The 22099-nt window shown below is 44.8% G+C and overlaps 1 protein-coding gene across 1 annotated transcript in view; it reads left to right on the forward strand.

Annotated features, from left to right (window-relative positions):
- The window catches only part of LOC112250423 (nesprin-2), a 245510-nt gene that overhangs the window by 97171 nt on the left and 126240 nt on the right, over window positions 1-22099 (forward strand). The window contains exons 48-60 of the mRNA XM_042322697.1: window positions 1743-1928; window positions 3003-3158; window positions 3866-4095; window positions 4285-6349; window positions 6957-7291; window positions 8237-8381; window positions 8766-8966; window positions 10921-11180; window positions 15756-15906; window positions 19548-19694; window positions 20107-20247; window positions 20498-20680; window positions 21472-21609. Coding sequence (XP_042178631.1) covers window positions 1743-1928; window positions 3003-3158; window positions 3866-4095; window positions 4285-6349; window positions 6957-7291; window positions 8237-8381; window positions 8766-8966; window positions 10921-11180; window positions 15756-15906; window positions 19548-19694; window positions 20107-20247; window positions 20498-20680; window positions 21472-21609 — 4338 coding nt within the window. The remainder of the gene's footprint in view (window positions 1-1742; window positions 1929-3002; window positions 3159-3865; window positions 4096-4284; window positions 6350-6956; window positions 7292-8236; window positions 8382-8765; window positions 8967-10920; window positions 11181-15755; window positions 15907-19547; window positions 19695-20106; window positions 20248-20497; window positions 20681-21471; window positions 21610-22099) is intronic.

Below are 22099 nucleotides of genomic sequence, written 5' to 3' on the forward strand. Positions count from 1 at the left end.
AGTGGTAGGAGGCCCTCCGCTAGTTGGAGGTGAATCCTCTCGGGTGGTGTCGAGACTGTGGAGGACCTGGAGGACCTTATCCATAGTCCAGGTGTGCTTAATGATGGGGAGCAGTTGTGCGCAGTGATGGTTGCCAGGTGTGCGCAACATGGGTTGCCAGGACCAATGGTTAGTAGACCTGCGATGTCTAGTGCCAGAGTGGGGGAGCAGGAATAGATGTGACAATACAGCTTTTCATGCTTTTATTTTACATGTAGCATAACAGAAAATCTAAGTAAGTAGTTTTCTACCTAAAATGTTTGTGTTGTAAATATGCTTTCATTATAGAGCTGAATTTCGAGCTTCTGACAATTTTAAGTAAATCTAGACTTTATGTTGATCCATCTACCTCAATGCTTGTTCGAAGTCCACAAAGATTAAAATAAATCTATAATCAGGGACCCGCAATGCTGCCATTAGTCCGCTGCTATCCTTAATTTGAAAAACAACACAACAACAACACCGGCACTTGGTTTGCTAGCTATAATGCAGAGAGATGGGCCTTTAGAAATGTAACCACTCTCAAAATCATAGATGGAGCTATAGATGCAAGGACCGATCCTCCATTAAATAGTTTTAAACATATTTTAAAGCTTTACTTTGTTTGTTTGCAAAGATATTGCTTTCAAGCAGTGCAGTAAAAAAAACTCCTTATAGTTAGAGCGTTGAACTAAGCTCATGAGGCATTTCTAAGTGATATTACTTGTGAAAATAAATGGTATATGTCATTAATCTAAATGATCAGAAATGGCTGCAAATATCACAGATTGGGCCTTTAATGTGTATCCAAGTCAAGAGCCCTGCTGACTCAGAGTGTAGGGCAGTATAGTGGTGATACATCATTGGTTGCTTTACCTGGAGCCCTGAACTTGTGTTTATAAAGAGTGCTGAGCTAACACCAGGTCCCTCCTGTGGACATAATCATATTTATTTTGATCTAAAAGGCTAAAGTGGGTCCTAGATAAGTACTCCTAATCAGAGGAATATGGCCCCTGCACTCCTAATCTCAGGAATATGGCCCCTGCACTCCTAATCTGAGGAATATGGCCCCTGCACTCCTACTCTGTCACTTTATGAATACGGACCCTGGGTGGGATAACCTTAGTACCTATAACCTGCAATATAAAGCACATACTCCCCTATATTACGCTTAATAGCGTTCCTGCTCTACTGTTGTTTTGAAATGTTGAGAGAGAGAGAGATTTTATGCAAGTATCAGCTTGCCCTGTCACCTGTCGGTTTGACCACTCCCTTTAAGCATAGCCTAGCACTTCACTTTGTGAGGAATAAGTTATTTACACCACTCAGTGATGACTTCACCTCACGCTAGCCTTGTAGCTCTTGATATATCAACCACACTCCTACTCCCTGACTAGTTCCTGCTGTATCATGTTCCCCCGTGCTAAACCCAATGACACTGATCTAACAGGATTAGCTGGAGTCTACACCAAATATTTTTCACCAATTGTGTTGTGTCAGATAAGTGATTCCTTCAAGAAAGGAAGTAAAGAGAGACGCGGTGTTAAACTATTGGAACAGAGCCCTGGTTTCCCTCGGGGCAAGGCCCAGCTTCTTACTCAGTCACATTCCTGCTTTAATAGATGCGCTGACTCTGTGGGGCAGAGAGGAACGGAGTTGTTGTCAGAAATACCCGACAGGAGAGCAGGAGAATCCAACGTCCCATTGCCGTCATGTTCCCACAGATGCAGGGGGGGAGTGAAGTCAAGAGGAGGACCTCGGTCCAGACTGGGGGGTTGCTATCCGATGCCGTGGCGAAGGAGGAGAGAGTTGGGGGAGCGGTGTGCCCGGAGGTCCCGTGCCACAGGTCCACTATGCAAGGCATCCTCTCTAAGGTCCAAGGGTTGGTGGAGAGGAAGGACATCATCACGGTGAGTGTTAGGGAGTTTCTCTGCACGGCCGACCATGAGATTCGAACTTGTGTTAATAACAATAATACTCACCCGACCACAATCAGTAATTCTCAACAGCAATACTCAGCTAAGCCAACGGTGTGTGAACTGAGACAGTAGGCTATTAGAGCTCAGGGAAGGTAAGGTGGCGTCAACATGGGATATGGTTTACTGTGCATTGCAGGAATTTGTTTCCAAGGAACCCAGCGTGTTGTTCAAGAGGATAATGACATTTAAAATAAGAACCTGAGAAAACCTCTTTAAGAATACAAGAAAAAAAACATCTACATTTTAGTTAGTATCTTATGTGCGTATCAATATGAGACATAAAAATTGCTAAAATGATATTTCAACATTTTCTCGACCACAGATAAAATAAGTTGTGGCTCTATCCACACAATAATTGCAGTTCAGTCAACTGCATGGATCAGTGAACAGATAAACAAACATGTGGCATGGGCCTTGATGATCCTGTATTCCCAAGGCTTTGGGGTGAAATTTCCTAATCCTAATCTTAACCATTAGTGGCAAAAATGCTAAACTGACTCAAGATCAGCGTCTAGGGGAAACTTCATGCTACTCCATTCCCAAGATGCCTGTGGCAGGAAGCTTTACAGGAAGGAGCCAATGATATTTCCTGTGCAGCCATGGAGATTTCTCAGTCACGGCACATCTCGCTTTAGAATCAGCAAACGATTATGTCCCCCCAGCACCACACCCGTCCCATACCAGACCTGGGTCAAATATGTGTGTCAAATACTTGGAGCTTGGTATTTTCACTTTTGGGATTATTCCATTGTTTCCATTGTACCAGGTAAACTGAATTGAGTATAGCTGCAAGTATTTGACATCCAACCCAGGTCTGGTTGTACACACCAGGGTTGTGTTCATTAGGACATGCAGCAGAAAATGCTTTCAAAAGTTTTGCAGTGGAAAATGTGCATTTCTTATTAAACAAATCAAGATTGTCCTTCCCTGTTTCAGTCTGTTTTCTTCTGTTTGGTCCATGAACATGTCCCATTACTGTATTTACTCTGTGCTGTTGTGTTGAAGGGAGGCCAGTGGATGGATGCGGCTTGGTACCTGCAGCCTTCACCCAGAAAGCCAGAGATCCAAATAGGGCGCACTGTCCTCAGGGTTCTAGGATGCCGCTACCAGCCAGCCCAGCTCAACCTTGCCAACATGGCCCGGCAACTGGCGGAGGCTGAGGTGGGAGACTGTTCTTTTTTAATGAACAATTTTCCCTTTCAAGAACATAATAGACATTTGAAAATACACATTTACAAGTGTCAGATTGGCCATCTTATATACAAACAGAGGACAAAACTGTCATTTAATGGGCTTCACACCCCGAACTGATATCACTGTGTAAAATGCTTTTACAAAAGGAAAGCTTTATTTGTGATTCCACTGAAGACATTTCCTTTTCTGCCCTGTATGCACATGTATTGTTTTTTGTCACTCTAGCCAACTGGCACATTATAATGATATTTCAACAATCCTCTCATTTATTTAACCTTTACAGTCCTTTCATATCAATGTCAACGGGAATGTATAATGAGACAAGGAGAGGAAGCTAATTCTAACTTTGATTTGCTATGTCTAACTTTTCAAGTACATTATCACCCTTCTTGGCTTTTGTGTAAGCGTAGAGTGTTTGATAAATACAGATGCTATGTGCCGAGCCCATGGTCTAGTGGAACCCCCCTCAGCTACACACACATGCTCTCCTTACTGAAGGTCAGGGTTCAATCCCCACTCCAACCATTCATACAGTTTCTTACACCTGCCTGTCTTCCCTCTGTGATTTCAATACTGTAAAAAATGGCTTCTTTTTTTAACAGATTATATTTTTTATGGGTCCCAGCTCACTGGATACCAGACTGAGTGTGTCCCCGTGATCCCCTTTTTTTCAGGACTGCAGACGCTACGTGCTTGAGCAGGTGGCTGCGATAAACCATGTGGTCGGTGACCCAGAGGACGCAACAAATCTGGAGGGGCGATGGAGTGCAGCCCTGTTGGATGCCTCGGCCACAGTTCAGGTCAAAGAGGCTCAGCTCCACCTGGTCACACAGTACCACAGGCAGACTCAGGCCATCCGGAGCATTCTGGAGAGATGGACAAGCGATATGGATGAGCTACAATTGTGAGTCCATGCACTTGCATTGTCCGGGCTACTATTCTTGTGCATAATATTGTATTTATGCATCTTTAGGCCTCTGTTTTCCTTTAAAGTGTACAGTTGATTTAGAATATCATTGATCAGAAGTTTATATTTGACCAAGATATGCACTAACAGTTATTCACTCTTTGTCTATTCCTGGGGATCTAACAGGGACACTCGAAGCAGTGCGCTTCAGGCTGAAAAACTACATACTCTGTTATGTAACATTGAACAGCAGAAGGGCATGATGGGGGAGCTGCTCCAGGTGTGTTGCCAGGTGTCTGCCCACCTGAGTGAAGTCGAGGGGTCAGGGGCACTCCTCGCTCAGCTAGGGGATCTGCAGGAGGAGTGGAGGCTTTTGGAGGGGACCGGGAATAGAGGTCTGAGGCATGCCTCAATTGGTTCTTCTCAGTCCTCTATCCTTCTACAAAAGGCTGAGCAGCTGCATTGCAAGCTTGAGACTCTTCAGAAGTCCATCACCCTCTTACAGTCCTCTCAATTGCAGCATGACACTCACAAAGCTTTAGAGCTGACCTTTATTACTGCTGACTTGAAAGCCTTCAACCAGCAGTACCTACACCTGCTTGGGCAATCAGAGGATTTTACCCAATTTTCTCTTGGGCAGAAGGAGAAGGAGGATGTGGAGTGTACTCTTCAGAGCTTGAGCTCCTTACTTGCCTCCACTCAGAGGTTGCTCTCTGCTCAGTCATACTCTATAGCAAAACCCTCCTTGGCTAAAATCATCAAGCAAATGCAGGACTTGATTATCTGGGCCAAGCAGGCGGAAAACCACATCTCAGCAGGTGAAAAGTTAGCCCTCTTCCCTGAAGAGGCCCGTCTCCAAATTGCCAGCATGAGGAAGCTTCAATCTGAGATTTTGGCAAGGCGTTCCAGGGTGCACTACAAAGTTGAGGACCTGAAGGAACTGATGTCGGATGAGGGGGAAATTGACAAAGTGCTGTCATCAATGAAGACCTTGAAGGACCTCTACGAAACAGTCTCAGATAACTCTGCTCGTATTCTGAAGGAAATGGAGGCTGTTTTGGAGGAAAGAGAGAAGATGCTGGTCCAGATCACAAAAGTGAACACCTGGCTAGCAGTGGCACACCATGAGAGAGAGGTCACTGCAGATGTAGAGAATGTGTCCAAAGACACCATCCCAGATCTGGAAAGCAAGCTGCAGTTTCACATGGGTGCCATCAAGGAAGCAGAAAGACAGCTGGCTGTCACGGATGCCCTTTTGGAGACCTGCATGGAAGTCTCTTCGGGGTTGAGTCCAGCAGAGAGCCACTTTCTTGTCAACAGGCTCACAGGCCTCCGGACCGAGGTGGACAGAATGGTGGCCCACGAGAAAGCAGCCCAATGGGAGTTGGAGGAACTGCTTCACACCCGGACTTCTTCGGCCGAGGAACTGGCGGCTGTCCAGGTGAGCGTGCAACAGATATGGGCCGACCTGGAGAGGCAGAGGTTCCCAGTGACAAAGGACTCCCTATCTGCCATAGAGCCCTTGACACACATGCTCCTGGAGCACCAATGTCAGATCCAGGAACTCCAGTACTGCCAAGAGGACCAGAAAAGTGCCCTCTTGCGTACCATTGGCGAACTGCAGGAGAAGGTGAAAACTCTCCACCACCACGCCATGGAACACGAGAAGTACCTGACCTACCAGCAGCGCATGGAAAACTCCAGGGAGGTGGCAAAGGAGCGTGCTGAGTGCTCCAAAGACAAGAGAGTCAGCGTGGGGGAAAGGTTCAGTCTTTGCCAGGCTCTCCTGGTGGAACTTCCGCTGGTGAAGACCCAGTGCCAGGATGCTTCCGACCAGCTTGAGGCCATCGCCCAAGACCTGCACCTATCGGATAGAATGTTGCTCCTGTCGGAGAGGCAGAGGATCCGGCAAACTGTTGAAAACCTAGCCTCCTGGGAGCTTGCCATCACTGACGACGTCAAAAACTTAGAGGGAAAGCTTCTGGAGGGTCTCAGATTCTGCACTGAGCTTCCTGCCATGATGGACCTTCTTCAACAGGTCAGGCAGGAGCTGACGGAATTTGACCCGGTGAAGCCAGACGTGAGGGCCATCAACATAGCGCTGCGGAGGTGCTGGGTAATCTGGAGAAACGTAGAGTCTGTCATGCGGGTGTTGGAAGCTTTGAGGCAGAGAGAGCAAGTGGAGATGAGCCAGTGTACGGAGCTGCACACCCTGAGGAATGACATTGTGCAGAAGTGCCACGCATATATGGTAAGTTCAGTGGGCTCATTACAATACAATTGTTATAATTCGCAATTTCAGCTACGGTGTGTATTACATTTCATAAAATAGGCATGAAATTTGAGTTGGTTGAAGTGATAAACACTATCAAACGGATTGTTTGGATCCTAGATGCCTATTGGACAAGCAGCGTTCCAAGCCTGCTAACAGTTCCATCTGAATTATCACTGCACCTCCATAAGAATATCATCATGTTCATGTTGCTGTTCAAATCATTGCTTGAATTCATCTCAACTCATACATTATTTCCCCTTGCTTCTAGAGTACTATTTCGTTTCTAACAGTGGGGTTTAATATAAGCCTTGCTGTCTGCCTGTCCGGCCATGGAAACAATGTTTCACTTTTGAAATGCTATCTCCCCTGTACCATAGAGAGTGAACGGTGCCCAGACGAGACAATTAACTGAATTGGTGTATTACAACAATTTATCCCTCAAACATTTTCCTTAACTTCTATTGGAACTGACTTTAATGTTATTTGTGTATTAAGATTCAACCACACAGGTTGTATTGTATTGTGGTAGATTTCAAATGAAATTCTTGCCTGAATTCTTAATAATCTTGTATATGTCCTGTAGGAGAATTTGTCCCATGCTCGGGAAGCCCTGAAGGATTACCACTGGGCTGCCCAAGAAGTGGTAACCTTCCTCCTCGAAGCCGAGGCCATGTTCCTGGCACCTCCAGGCGGATTTGTGGACTGCACAGAGGAGCAATGGCACACCCAAGAGCCCCAAGCCTCCCTGGGGGAGAGCCTTCAGGCGCAAATCAGCCATCTCCTGGAGCTGGCACCCCAGCAGGCCTGTCTCTCTTTCCCCCTTAGCGAACAGCTCCACATCCAGGTCCTGAGCCACCTTTTGGTGGAGAGGGCCACACTCGAGGCCCAGGTTGAGCTCAGGACAGAGGCCTTGCAGAGGTAGGCCAAAGGTTACACACTCATTCACCAAAGGTTACACATGGCTTTTGGTCCTTACTGTTTTGGTCACATTCTAAAAACACATTAACACTAAATGTTATTGTACAAAGAAGCTTGATGAACATTAGATGCTGAACATTGGTCACCAAATAGGAATGCATTGTCAACCTTTCTTAAGCCATTACATTTTGGGGGGAATGTGAGATGCTGTGTGCCACTGATGTATTTATTTATTTACCAGGTTAGTCTCATTGATGAATAATCTATTTTACAAGAGAGACCTGGCCAAAATAGCAGCACCCAAAGTTGCAGACACATTTACAACAAAAAACACAAAGAATTACAGTTTAGAAAACATCAACTTACACATTGAACAGCGCTGGGACCACTTATATCAGGGGTAATCAACTAAATTAGGCAGGTTGCTGAGCGGGTTTCTGAGCGGATGGCAACAGAATAGTTAGAATTCGTACACTGCACGTTGACCAGAGTTTAGCACTCCGAGACCCATGTCTCTAGTCTCTGCTGAAATGGAATGTTGGTGTAATTGAGACAAATAGGTTCAGCAGTCTAATAAATATAATTTTAGTGACTTGTTACTTTTCTCTCTGTTCCCCCTTGTTTGATGAGAACTAAATGAATGCCTGGATGAGAATGCAGCTCATTTTATGTTGCATTGAATCAAATAAGATTAGAGAGTTACAGATCTGGGAACTTTGTATGTAAATTAGCTTCTAACACTGGCACATTTACATTGATGTAAAACAGACATGTTGATTTATGTGCATGTAAAAGAGTACAGTAGAATCAAACCAAATCCGAATTGTCCACCCAGAGTACAAATGAGCCTTTAGCTTCACAATTGCTTAAAAAGCATGAAAATGTAAACAACATTAAAACCAGGCAATTTTCAGTTACCGTGTTTGTTTTGTATCTATTCCATAGGTGTGCAGACAGACAAAGCCTCCACAAGAAGTGTCATGAGGAGGTATGGCATATCCTGAAGAAAAACGAATCAAGGCTCTCCGAGTGTGCCACCCAGGAAGTGACATCCTACGCCAACTGTGCTGACCAACAGGATAGAGCCAAGGTGTGTTAAGTGCTGTGTGTCGGTGGTTCTTCTCAGAGTTTGTTCCTACTAGGGAATTTTTCCTTGCCTCTGTTCTCCTGCTTACTTTTCGGGTGTACAGTCCAGGTTACTGTAAAGCACTTGTTTTTTTAAAAGCATGCTATTCAAGCTTCATTTAGACAGTTTAGATATCAAGGGGATACTGAGGTGGAGACTGGGAAAAAGGTAGAGGGGAGGATTTAACCCCAGTATCTGGCAGTGAGCTACATGTGTGTTACCACTACACCACTGCTCTGCCACACCACAGCTTTGCTGCACTACAAAGAACTTTGTGACACATGTTGTAAAAGAAAGGGATATATTCTGTATACAATACATTTGATTGATTCATCTCTTCATGTGAAGACCCTGTCGGAGGAGGTGCTGTCTATAGCTGGCAAGCTGGAGGAGCTGATGGTGGTGTGCCCACTGCGGGGGTGCTGTGTGGGCTCCGAGGGGGCACAGGGTGCCCTCTGGAGGCGCTGGGCGGCACTGCGGTGTGGCATCAGCCTCTTGCGGGCACGCTTGGAGCAGAGAGGGGCGGAGTGGAGGGACGTCACCAAGAGCGTGAGTCATGTGACTGAACTATCTTCAGTGAACTGCTCCTTTAATGGTCATAATGTAATATAGTATATGGTATATTACATATAAATACATACATTTTTGGGCGATGCCATCACCTTTCTTTGCTGCACTACATGATTCACCCGGATGACCACTCCATTAAATAGAAGCCTTTTAGTAGACCCGGCGCATGAGTAGCATATGTAGTATACAAGTATACACACGTGTATTATAAAGGTGATCATTCTTACCATCATAACAGCACATGGCTCAAAACAGATTTTTGTATAAGCAAATGATATATTCATAATACATTGTTGATCCACAAAGTGTAGGGCTTTGGAAATACCTTGTTTGTTTTTGTACGAAAGTATGTGTAGTAGTATTGTGCGCCCATGTGTAAATATACAGTGTCTTCGGAAATTATTCAGACCCCTTGACTTTTTCCACATTTTGTTATGTTACAGCCTTTTTCGAAAATGTATTAAATAAATAAAATCCTCAGCAATCTACACACAATACCCCATAATGACAAAGCAAAACAGGTTTTTAGAAATGTTTGCAAATTGATTAAAAATGAAAAACAGAAATACCTTATTAACATAAGAATTCAGAAACTTTTCTATGAGACTCAGAATTGAGCTCAGGTGCATCCGGTTTCCATTGATCATCCTTGAGATGTTTCTACAACTGGATTGGAGTCTATCTGTGGTAAATTAAATTGATTGGACATGATTTGTAAAGGCACACACCTGTCTATATAAGGTCCTTCAGTTGACAATGCATGTCAGAGCAAAAACCAAGCCATGAAGTCGAAGGAATTATCCGTAGAGTGCAGAGACAGGATTGTGTCGAGGCACAGATCTGGGGAAGGGTACCAAAACATTTCTGCAGCATTGAAGGTTCCAATGAACACAGTGGCCTCCATCATTCTTAAATGGAATAAGTTTGGAACCGCCAAGACTCTTCCTAGAGCTGTCCGCCTGGGGGAGAAGGGCCTTGTTCAGGGAGGTGACCAAGAACCTGATGGTCACTCTGGCAGAGCTCTAGAGTTCCTCTATGGAGATGGGAGAACCTTCCAGAAGGACCACCATCTCTGCAGCACTCCATCAATCAGGCCTTTATGGTAGAGTGGCCAGACAGCCCACTTGGAGTTTTCCAAAAGGCACCGAAAGACTCTCAGACCATGAGAAACAAGATTCTCTGGTCTGATGAAACCAAGATTTAACTCTTTGGCCTGAATGCCAAATGTCATGTCTGGAGGAAACCTGGCACCATCCCTACAGTGAAGCATGGTGGTGGCAGCATCATGCTGTGAGGTTTTTCAGCTGCAGGGACTGGGAGACTAGTCAGGATCGAGGCAAAGATGAACGGAGCAAAGTACGCTCAGGTCCTCCGACTGGGGCAAAGGTTCAACTTCCAACAGGACAACGACCCTAAGCACACATCCAAGACAACGCAGGAGTAGTTTCGGGACAAGCCTCTGAATGTCCTTGAGGGGCCCAGCCAGAGCCCGGACTTGAACCCGATCTAACATCTCTGGAGAGACCTGAAAACAGCTCTGCAGCGACGCTCCCCATCCAACTTGACAGAATTTTAGAGGATCTACAGAGAAGAGTGGGAGAAACTCCCCAAATACAGGTGTGCCAAACTTGTAGCGTCATACTCAAGAAGAATCAAGGCTGTAATTGCTGCCAAATGTGCTTCAACAAAGTACTGAGTAAAGGGCCTGAATATTTATGTAAATGTGATATTTTATTTTTTATTTTTAATGCAATTTTATAAAAATTCTAAATAACTGTTTTTTCTTTGTCTTTATGGGGTCTTGTATGTAGGTTGAAGTAACAATTTTAGAATACGGCTGTAATGTAACAAAATGTGGAAAAATTCAAGGGGTCTGAATATTTTCCGAAGGCACTGTATGTGTTTGTGGTTGTGTGTCCTTTGGGTGTCACAGATGGCTCGATGCAGCAGTGCTCTGGACAAGCTGCAGGGTGAGCTGTCGGACCCCACTGCAGTATGCTCCGGTCAGGGGGCCCCGATGGTTCTGTTAGAGCAGACGGAGCAGCACCAGGCTGGACTAGAGCGGGAGCAGCGAATCCTGGCCTCCCTGGAGCACCGGCTCTCCCAGCTCCTGGGTGTGTCCAGCCCTCAGGAGGCAGCTAGCCCTGTCCCAGTCTGCCAACGGCTGAGGGACATGCAGGAGCGCTTTAGGAGGTAAGGATGATACAGTACAATCTTTGAAAGACAAATACTCTGAAATTAGGTGCCCTTTCCATTTCCCTCACTTTCTCTCTATCGCTCTCTTTCTCTCTCTTGTCTTCCCAAACTCACCCACACAATTCACATGGCACACATCCTTGCATACACGCACACACACCTCAGGAACAGAAAAGCACAATGCAGAAAAAGCTTAAATGTTTTTACTTTTTACATAAACATTACATGTCAGCACAAGAACCCTGGAGCCTTTGCCAAAGGTGTGTAAACAATCACATTGACACTGCTTATTAACACTGTTTATTGACAAATGTTGACAGCAGATGTACTATTACACACCATGAGTGGCAATATGATTCTTGGAAACATTTAAGCACATACACGTAGTTTGATATTAATATTTAAACCAGTTGAGCTGACAGCCATTTTATACTGTTTTGCTATGGCTGTAGTCATCAATCTAGCAAGAGGGTATTATTTTATTAATTTAGTAGTGTGTGTGTTGTCCCCCCCATCCCCCATAGAAAGCTATGACCTTTAGCTTTCACCTAGAATTGTTTATTTATGTCTGAGATAGGCACTTTTCAACCCAAATGTTCAAGTACACAATACAAGTATATTAAAACATATTCAAATATGAAGATATGATCAAAATAAAATAATTGTGAATGAATAAGCCTTTTTATACTTTATAATATGCCTATATATAGTTCTACCCATAATATTTCACCTTATTTTACTTTACCAAACATATTGGTGATAGAGAAAATCTGTTAACTTTGTGAATGTCTAAATCAACATTTGGGCCATTTAAACAGTGTGTGAAGGGCTATGTAAAGGGCTAGATTTTTTCGATCTGGGAATACGGGTCTGTCTCTGACGTAAAGAAAAAAGTTTGACTGCCCACACAAAATTACTTCTTTGCCTATTTTAGGTTTAAGGAAGAGTGTTGGTCGCATTCTTTATCTTAGAGATATAAAAGTATTTAGTATTTAGATTCGCCTGCTCGAGACAAATTCAGCAATTGCTTTGCCATGTCTGTGCTGTGAAGCAGTCGAGCTGGATAAATGTTTTTCGTAGGACCTCCCTTTTGACGTGACGTCACAGTGAAGTGATACAAATTGATGTAATGATGCAGCCGACCACCAGAGAGAGGGAAATACAAGTTTATTTGACAAAGGACCTTTACGTGGTCCTAGGAAGGTCTGGATTTCTGTCTTCTGACTTATAAAACGGTGGGAAATCAATACAGTCAGTCATAAATATATTTTTAAGTAATTCTAATGCCCGATTTCGGAGGACTGTCGGGTTATTAAAGGTATGCTGAGCTTAATGACATCATCTTACACAGTGGGGCGACTTCCTGCTGAAATCTACAATGACACAATTCAAATCTACCAAAACTCATCCGTGGGCATGCTGAAAGGAATGTTGTCTGTGAAGCTAAAATGGTTGTATATACTGTCAAGATATTGGAGTCTCCAATCTAACAATGTGAATCAGTGTCCATAAAGGCGAAAGGCAGGCTGGAGGTGGCGGGAGCAAGCGGAAACATTCTAGTCAATTAGATGGCAGGTTTGCATGTGAATAACAGGCACACCTCTGATGTAACATTGGTTTTCTTTAGGTTGGAGGGATATCAAGCGCGTACACTTATATCAGTACATTCATAACAACCTAAGCATTACGAAAAACGTATATTAAATCAAATAGGTCTCATATAGCAAATTAGCAATACATTTTTATGTTGACCAAAATCGCTCAGCGTGAGCTGAAAGGTACAAAATGGTTAGAAACTCTGAAACTTTAAACAGAGAAGAAGAAAATCTCTACAAGACCAGACAGTGGGAAGCGGTGGCTACACTGCTGAGAAATGGTTTAAAACTAAAGACCAGCCGAAGTACAGCGTGAACTGGATATGGCAAAATTATTTTCCTCGCTAATGATGGCATCTATTTTGTGAAGTGCAGCAGTCCCTCCTGCAGCAAAGCACCCCCACAACATGATGCTGCCACCCCCATGCTTCATGGTTGGGATGGTATTCTTCGGGTTGCAAGCCTCCCCCTTTTTCCTCCAAACATAACGATGGTCATTAAAGCCAAAAAGGTTTTTTGGTTTCATCAGACCAGGGGACATTTCTCTAAAAAGTATGATATTTGTCCCCATGTGCAGTTGCAAACTGAAATCTGTTTTTTTTTATTGCGGTTTTGGAGCAGTGGGTTCTTCCTTGCTGAGCAGCCTTTCAGGCTATGATGAAATAGGACTCGCTCTACTGTGGATATAGATACTTTTGTACCTATTTCCTCCAGCATCTTCACCAGGTCGTTTGCTGTTGTTCTGGGATTGATTTGTACTTTTCGCAGGAGACAGAACGCGTCTCCTTACTTAGGGATGAACCAGACTTGTGGAGGTCTACAATTTATTTTCTGAGGACTTGGCTGATTTCTTTTGATTTTCCCATGATGTCAAGCAAAGAGACACTGAGTTTGAAGGAAGGCCTTGAAATACATCCACAGGTACACCTCCAATTGACTCAGATGATGTCAATTATCCAATCAGAAGCTTCTAAAGCCATGATGACATTTTCTGGAATTTTACAAGCTGTTTAAAGGCACAGTCAACTTAGTGTATGTTAATTTCTGACCCACTGGAATTGTGATACAGTGAATTATAAGTGAAATAATCTGTCTGTAAACAATTGTTGAAAATATTACTTGTGTCATGCACAAAGTAGATGTTCTAACCGACTTGCCAAAACTAGAATTTGTGGAGTGGTTGAAAAACAAGTTTTAATGACCACAACCTAAGTGTATGTAAACTTCCGACTTCAACTGTAGGTATCTCTAGGGTATCTATTCCAAATAAACAGAGTGAAAGTCAAGGGCCGCTGAACACGGCGTGGTAAGCCTCTGGAAGATCCATTCTAACAGACACTCATAGACCAACCTACAACAACTACAAAGGACATGTTGACCTCTGGTGGACAACCAGAGACTTACACAACCAGAGACTTTCTGTCGACTGACTCCACAGACTGATCGGGCGGTTTCAACAGAGCGAGACGACAAAGGCATACAAGCGTAAATATGTGTTGCATTTCTAAATCCGAATGAGCGGTTGTTAGGGTGCTAAATATCGATATTTACGATGAGTGTATTACTCAACTGTATGTACGATAGTTGAATTCCTTTGTCTCTTCTCCCGCTCTTTCTTTCCCCACCCCTATTCATTGTGTACCAAGCGTCATATCGGGTTAGTCCACTAGGGACTTTTCATTGCATTATGTAGTAACCTATCCTGTGTGTGTGTTTATGTAATTCTGCGTGATTATTTAGTTAGTTAGTAAATAAATAAATAATTAAGACAATTTGTGTATCGCTGAGTCATCATGTAGACTAGGGTTCGTGCAGATTTAACGGACTATGCAACGTTCAGAATGAGACTGATGAGGTTAATAAGAATTAATGAATTGACTGATGTAAGACAAATTCATATCTTTTGAGTTTAGTCGGGAGATAGTAACTCGTTAAATAACTTTTCCCGTGTTGCCCCAAGATTACTAATGAGTTAATTGTTACATGATTAATTTAATCATCGTAATAAATAAATGTAGTTAATTGATTTGATAAAATAACCAAACACATTAATGATAGCAACGTCACGACGGAGGGCAATGGGAGAGAGTCTAACCATTTTACACGCCCGGCTTACCGTCCGTATACTGGTATGTAGAGATTCCAACCATTTCAACGCATGGATGGTCCTCACGTTCTCTGGTCTAATGTACATTTTGTTAGCGGTCCTTTTATGACTTCTCCTTGGAGGGCGGTTCCATCATGTTGCCACAAGGTCTGTGCTCATGTGGCGTGGTTACTGACTGGGTAAAACTTCACATGAAAAACTATTCTCTCATTTAGAAGGGTAAAATCATATTTCATCTTCTCACAAATGGTTTCATATTTAATCATTTAAGTTCTACAACATTTAGATGTCAATCTGATAACTGGGACGTATACATTTGTCGAGGTACCGTTATTTGGTTATTCCGACCTTAATGGTATCGCAAACAACGACTCATTTGACGTGATTTTTGTTTCAAGCCCCACCAACCGTTTCCCACATTATTTGTGTTAGGAATATTGTGTCATTATCCACTTTTGGATGTTATAGTTATGGAGGGAGGAATCTCCTTCTACTAAAAAGGTTATTTCCCCTCCATCCTGCAGAGCCCAAACGCAGAGTTTGGGCTCAAAGTATTTACGACTGTCATACGACTGGCCAACTCCATCCCAACTCTATTCCTCTCCCCTGCTGCGGGAGAGAGAGGGCGCTGTAGAGCTGACTCACTGTAATCTGAACAATTGGATCCTCACAGGAGAGTCATAACACCTCTATACAAAATAAACCCCATTTCCATTTTCACGCTGACAGAAATAGAGGCGCAGTCCGGCATCTGTCTTTGCCTCTTCTTCTTTGTGTAAAGTCTAGAAAGTTGCCCTACGACAGTGTATGATAATGTCATATTGCTGAGCCTACCTTTAACATTGTGAGGGTGACATTGTGCCCACACAGCCTGAGAGAGCGGAGCATGCTCGTCCGGAGCGCGGCGCTTTCAGAGGAGCAGGAGAGGGAGCGCTTGCAAGAGCAGATCGGAGAGGTGGAGCAGCGAGTGGCTACCCTGCTCTCCATTCTGGTGTCCCACCCCAGCACACGCCAACTCAAGGTGAGCTACTGGGGAGCTACTAATTTAAAAAAAATTGTATTTATTTAACTAGGCAAGTCAGTAAGAACAAATTAGAGAGAGAGTAATTTATTGTATGGGCCAGAAGAAACTATAAAACATGGTTATGTTTTCTTGTAACAGCTACTACAAACCTCAGCTAACTTTAGCCATTGTTAGCATTAAGTTGAAAGACTCCCGAGTGGCGCAGTGGTCTAAGGCACTGCATTGCAGTGCTAGCTGTGCCACTAGAGATTCTGGGTTCGAGTCCAGGCTCTGTCACAGCTGGCCGCGACCGGTAGACCCATGGGGCAGTGCACAAAAGGGCCCAGCGTCGTCCGGTTTAGGGGAGTGTTTGGCCGACAAGGATGTCCTTGTCCTATCGTGCACTAGCGACTCCTGTGGCGGGCCGGGCGCAGTGCACGCTGACACGGTCGCCAGGTGTATGGTGTTTCCTCTGACACAATGGTGCGGCTGGCTTCCGGGTTAAGTGGGCATTGTGTCAAGAAGCAGTGCGGCTTGGTTGGGTTGTGTTTCGGAGGACGCACGGCTCTTGACCTTCGCCTCTCCCGAGTCCGTATGGGAATTGCAGCGATGAGACAAGACTGTAACTACCAATTGTATACCATTAAATTAAATAGGCTACATCTTGACCCTCCTCAGTCAATTGATGACTCATACATTATAAATAGTCCTGTAATGTGTATCCCAGTCATTCTAATTCTTTGGTTGGAGATTCCTTTCTCCTCCCGCTGACCCGAGCATCTTTTGAACTCTCCTCAATAAATTTTGCAGTTACTTTACCTGAAAACTTTTAAGTGGAAACCACAGATCCTTAATGTCTCATTAGATTCAGAAGAGTTTTCTGCGCTTAAGAAGGCTGTTTTTGCAGACAGTTTAGAACCCATAAGAGTCTAAGCCGGTAGAGGGAGGGCCTAAGTTATATGGAATTGTTTTAAGAAGGTCATACCAAGGATAATTTTGCTATTTGAGTTAGAATGTTACGCATTGGATAACAGATTCACTACATGGAACAACAATTAGTCTCCCCAAAAATCTAAAAGAAGTTTGTTCTGAAGTGTCCATCCTATATCTGAGAGATATAAGAAAGATCAGGAATCATTTGTTATTAATATTATTATTTTTTTACATGTATTTAACCCCTTATTTTTGGTAATGAACAGTGTCGTGTCCATATACAGTACTTCCATAAATGTGTTCAACTTGTACCGGATGACCTTCAGGTGAGTTTTGTGAGGCCTGTATGAGTCCTAGAGCAAATCAACCATGTACGTGTTTGTGAGAATCTCACCTTTCCAAAGAGGGGTCATAAGTGTGTAGCCCAAACTGTTTGGATGCTACAGACAGAAGTTGGCAGATCGGCTGCACGCTTGTGGGGGTCATACAGCAAAAGGGAGAACACCATCGTGTTCGTGAGAATCTCATATTTGTCATGACCTGACCTTAGTGAGCCATTTTATTTCTCTATTTGGTTAGGTCAGGGTGTGATGTGGGGTGGGCATTCTATGTTCTATTTTCTATGTTTTATATTTCTTTGTTTTGGCTGGGTATGGTTCTCAATCAGGGACAGCTGTCTATCGTTGTCTCTGATTGGGAACCATACTTAGGCAGCCCTTTTTTCCACCTGTGATTGTGGGTAGTTAACTTTGTTTGTGGCTCTAAAGCCATGTAAGCTTCGTGGGTGATTCTTTTAATTGTTTTGTTGGTGACATTTTTAAACAAAATAAAATGTACGTTCACCACGCTACACCATTGTATCTTTCAACGACGGCCGTGACAGTACTACCCACCACAAAAGGACCAAGCAGCGTGGCCAGGAGTATGAGAGAACCTGGGAGGAGGTAGAGAGGTGGTCGGGTGACCCAGGGAGAGTGCCAGAGCCCGCCTGGGATTCAATTGAGCAGTGCGAGGAGGAATACTGGAGAATGGAGTTGGTGACACGTATACGGCTAGCGAGGAAGCCCGAGAGGCAGCCCCCCAAATGTTTGGGTGGGGGGGCACACGGGGAGTTTGGCTGAGTCAGTTTGGAGACCTGAGCCAACTCCCTGTGCTTACCGTAGCGAGCGCCGTGCTGGTCAGGCACCGTGTTATGCGGTGGAGCGCACAGTGTCTCCAGTGCGCGTTCACAGCCCGATGCGCTATATCCCAGCTCCCCGCATCTGCGGGCCAGGGTGAGCATCCAGCCAGGATGGATGGTGCCGGGTCAGCGTGCCTGGTCTCCAGTGCGTCTCTTCGGCCCAGGATATCCTGCGCCGGCTCTGCACACTGTGTCTCCGGTATGTCTGTACAGCCCAGTGCGTCCTGTGCCAGCGCCCCGCATTTGGAGGGCGAAGATAAGGACGGGTTGTGCAGGCTCTAAGCTCGAGACCTCCAGTGCGCCTCCATGGCCCAGTGTATCCGGTGCCTCTGCCAAGGACAAAGCCTTCTGTATGTCTCCCCAGCCTGGTGAGTCCTGTGCCTGCACCCAGAACTAAGCCTCCTGTATGTCTCCCCAGCCTGGTGAGTCCTGTGCCTGCTCCCAGAGCCAGGCCTCCTGTGTGTCTCTCCACTCCAGCGATGATCCATGGCAAGAAGTCTCCAGTGATGATCCATGGCACGAAGCCTCCAGTGATGATCCATGGCACAAAGCCTCCAGTGATGATCCATGGCAAGAAGCCTCCAGTGATGATCCATGGCACAAAGCGATGATCCATGGCAAGAAGCCTCCAGTGATGATCCATGGCAAGAAGCCTCCAGTGGTGATCCATGGCACGAAGCCTCCAGTGAGGAGTCATGGCACGAAGTCTCCAGCGACGGTCTCCAGTCCGGAGCCACAAGCGACGGACTCCAGTCCGGAGTCTCCAGCGACGGTCTCCAGTCCGGAGCCCCCAGTCCGGGGCCCGCAACAAGAGTCCCCCAGTCCGGGGCCGGCGGCGAGGGTCCCCACACCAGAGGCGCCACCAATGCGGGGTGAGCCAAAGGTGGAGCGGGGTCTACGTCTCGTACCAGAGCCAGCACCACGGATAGATGCCCACCCGGACCCTTCAGGTTTTGCGGCCGGAGTCCGCACCTTTGTTTTCTATGTTTGGTATTTCTTTGTTTTGGCTGGGTATGGTTCTCAATCAGGGACAGCTGTCTATCGTTGTCTCTGATTGGGAACCATACTTAGGCAGCCCTTTTTTTCCACCTGTGATTGTGGGTAGTTAACTTTGTTTATGGCACTAAAGCCCTGTAAGGTTCACGGTTGTTTCTTTCGTTTGTTGTTTTGTTGACAACATTTTAAAATAAAATAAAATGTACGCTCACCACGCTGCACCTTGGTCTCTTTCCAATGGCGGCCGTGACAATATTTCCATAGAGGGGTATAATAGTTTGTAGGCTAAACCGCTCGGACACTAAAGACGATTTTGTGAGAAGACCAATTTTTGGGATGTCTCATAGATGTGGTGGATTGAAACACATCCAATGCTTAAACTCACAGATTGTTATGGGCATTCTTTTATTACGCTAATTAGATTTCCGTGGGGGTGTGGACATCGACCTTAGAGGGTTTAAGGCACATTTACATGGTATCTCTCTCTCTCCCTCTCGTTCTCTCTCTCTTTCCCTTTCTCTCCCCTCTCTGTCTCTCGCTCTCTCTACAGGAGGTCAGAGTGGAGTTGGGTTCCCTGAGGGCCAGGTTACAGTCCATCATGGAGTGTGTTGGGACAAAGTATGCCGCTGTTACACCTCCGGAGGTGGAGAGACAGCTGCAGGAAGTCACTGGCTCTCTGCAGGACGTGGAGGAGAAGGTAACGGGGATAAAGTGTGGTGGTGGTGGCTCCGGGGTGAAGTTACTGATAGGTACAGATCTAGGATCAGCGTCCCTTCCCCCAATCCTAACCTTAACCGTTAGTGGAGAAAATGCAACACTGATGTAAGATCAGCATCTAGGGGCAACTTCAACCTTGGTAGACCTTGGTAGAGCAGTTTTGGGGTCAATTCCATCTCAGTTCAGTCAATTGTGGAAGGGAATTGAAACTCAGCAAATTAATCAAAATGTCCACATAAAAAACATCGGGCAAGTTTCATGGATATGGGATTGAGCCCAACACAATCCCAACACTGGTTTCTGAGTAAAAACCTGCCTAGTTGGGACTTTAAGGGTGATTTGTGTGTTTGTGTGTGCGCACGTGTGTGCATATGCTTGTGTGTATTTACCAGGTTGGCCAAGCCCTGGAGAAGAGCAGCCCACTCAATAGGCTGAGTAGCAGAATGGGGGAGATCCGTGTCGGGCTAGAAGAGGTCCAGACATTGCTGCAGCGGAAGAGCTCCTCTGTGTCCGAGGCTGAACATGTGCTAAAGGTGTGTGATTGTGTGTGTGTGTCTCCATGTTTGTATGCATACGTGTGTTCTTCCCCTGAAACAATCAACCTAGTGTGTGTGTGTCCTTCCCTTACCCCATTCAATCATGCACGATTGTTCCTAACCTGGCTCTAGGCCGAGTCATTGAAAAGCATTTTGTGACAACTGTTGTAAAAACAAAAGGACTTATAAGTACATGGGATTGATTGTTACCTGATTGATATCATGACAACATTATATTTTTGTCCAGTTCGTATGGGACCAGCTGGACCAGTGGCACGGCCGGCTGGCCCTCCTGGAGGGCGAGGTGCAGGAGGCAGCCGAGGAGGAGCCGGAGCAGGCCCAACTCCTCATGGACCAGATCACCCAGCCACTTCAGCTCTACCAGGACACGGCCCAGAAGGCTGAGCAGCGCACTGCCTTCCTCCGCAAGGTGAGAGAGGAGTAGCTCAACCTTACCCTCTGATCGGCTTGGTAGGCCTTTCACCATGTTCACCATGTGGTTGTATCTTATAATTACAGCATTCCTCAACTGGTTCTTCCAAAACAGCACAATTTCAGTTTACTGTTTTTTTCCTCCATTTATTTCAGTTCCTATGCCCAATGCCAGGGGTTCCATAATTACATATTGCCGTGGGATGATTTTTCCTTGAGCGGATGGTCGCGGGCCAGAACATAGTTATAAATAATTTGTACACTGCAAATTGACCACAAGAATCCCAAACAGATATATTGTAATTGACAAAAACAGGATTTCTAACCTTGATTACATTGGGATACGATCACATTTGCCTCTCTATTCATTCAAGCGAACACTTGGGAGCAGATTTCCTAAATTAAAATCACAGAGCTAATTTCCTGGTGATTTTAGTCTTATGTCCATGAATGAAAATTAGTACCAGTCAAAAGTTTGGACACCTACTCATTCCAGGGTTTTTCTTTATTTTTACTATTTTATACATTGTACAATAATAGTGAAGACATCAACCCTATGAAATAACACATATGGAATCATGTAATAACCAAAAAAAGAGTTAAACAAATCAAAATATATTTTATATTTGAGATTCTTCAAAGTAGCCACCATTTGCCTTGACAGCTTTGCACACTCTTGGCATTCTCTCAACCAGCTTCATGAGGTAGTCACCTGGAATGCATTTCAATTAACAGGTGTACCTTGTTAAAAGTTCATTTGTGGAATTTCACTGTCCCATCCCCTGTCAGATCCCTGCCTGCCTCCAGGAGTATAACGATATAATCCATCGTGCTGGCTGCTGGCTAGAAGAATCCCAGTCCTGGCTAGACGCTCCCGGCACCTACACCACAGCCAGGAGCCTCCAGAGCCAGACCAACACACTGCAGGCCAGTCCACTGCACACACACAGACGCACACTCACATGTACATACACGCAATCCCCTGGATTGTAGAACACTGCTGGTAGTTCTGAATTTATATACAAAATGTGGAAAAAAATCAAGGGGGCTGAATACTTTCCCAATCTGCTGTGTAGTAGAGCTGTCCGAGTTCGAGTGTGTTTCTATGTTTGTTTTTTAGTCATATGTACGGGATACACATGGCATACACTGTCCAACTAAATGCTTACCTACTTTTTCAACAATGCAACAACAATAAGAAATAATAAAATATAAGAATACGAACATAAAGTAAATGATAGAAGTAGAATATATATATTTTTTTTTAGCATAAGTATTATACAGGCAGGCACAATTTAGTCCAATATTTACACATGTTTTGGGGAAGAGGGGATTGGGGGCAAGAGTTTAAATTGTGCAGTATTTTGCAATCATAACAAGAGTCTGGTAGCAGCATTTGGGATGTGTGTGTAGCATA

The sequence above is a fragment of the Oncorhynchus tshawytscha genome, linkage group LG05 (assembly GCF_018296145.1).
Source record: "Oncorhynchus tshawytscha isolate Ot180627B linkage group LG05, Otsh_v2.0, whole genome shotgun sequence".
Lineage (NCBI taxonomy): Eukaryota > Metazoa > Chordata > Actinopteri > Salmoniformes > Salmonidae > Oncorhynchus > Oncorhynchus tshawytscha.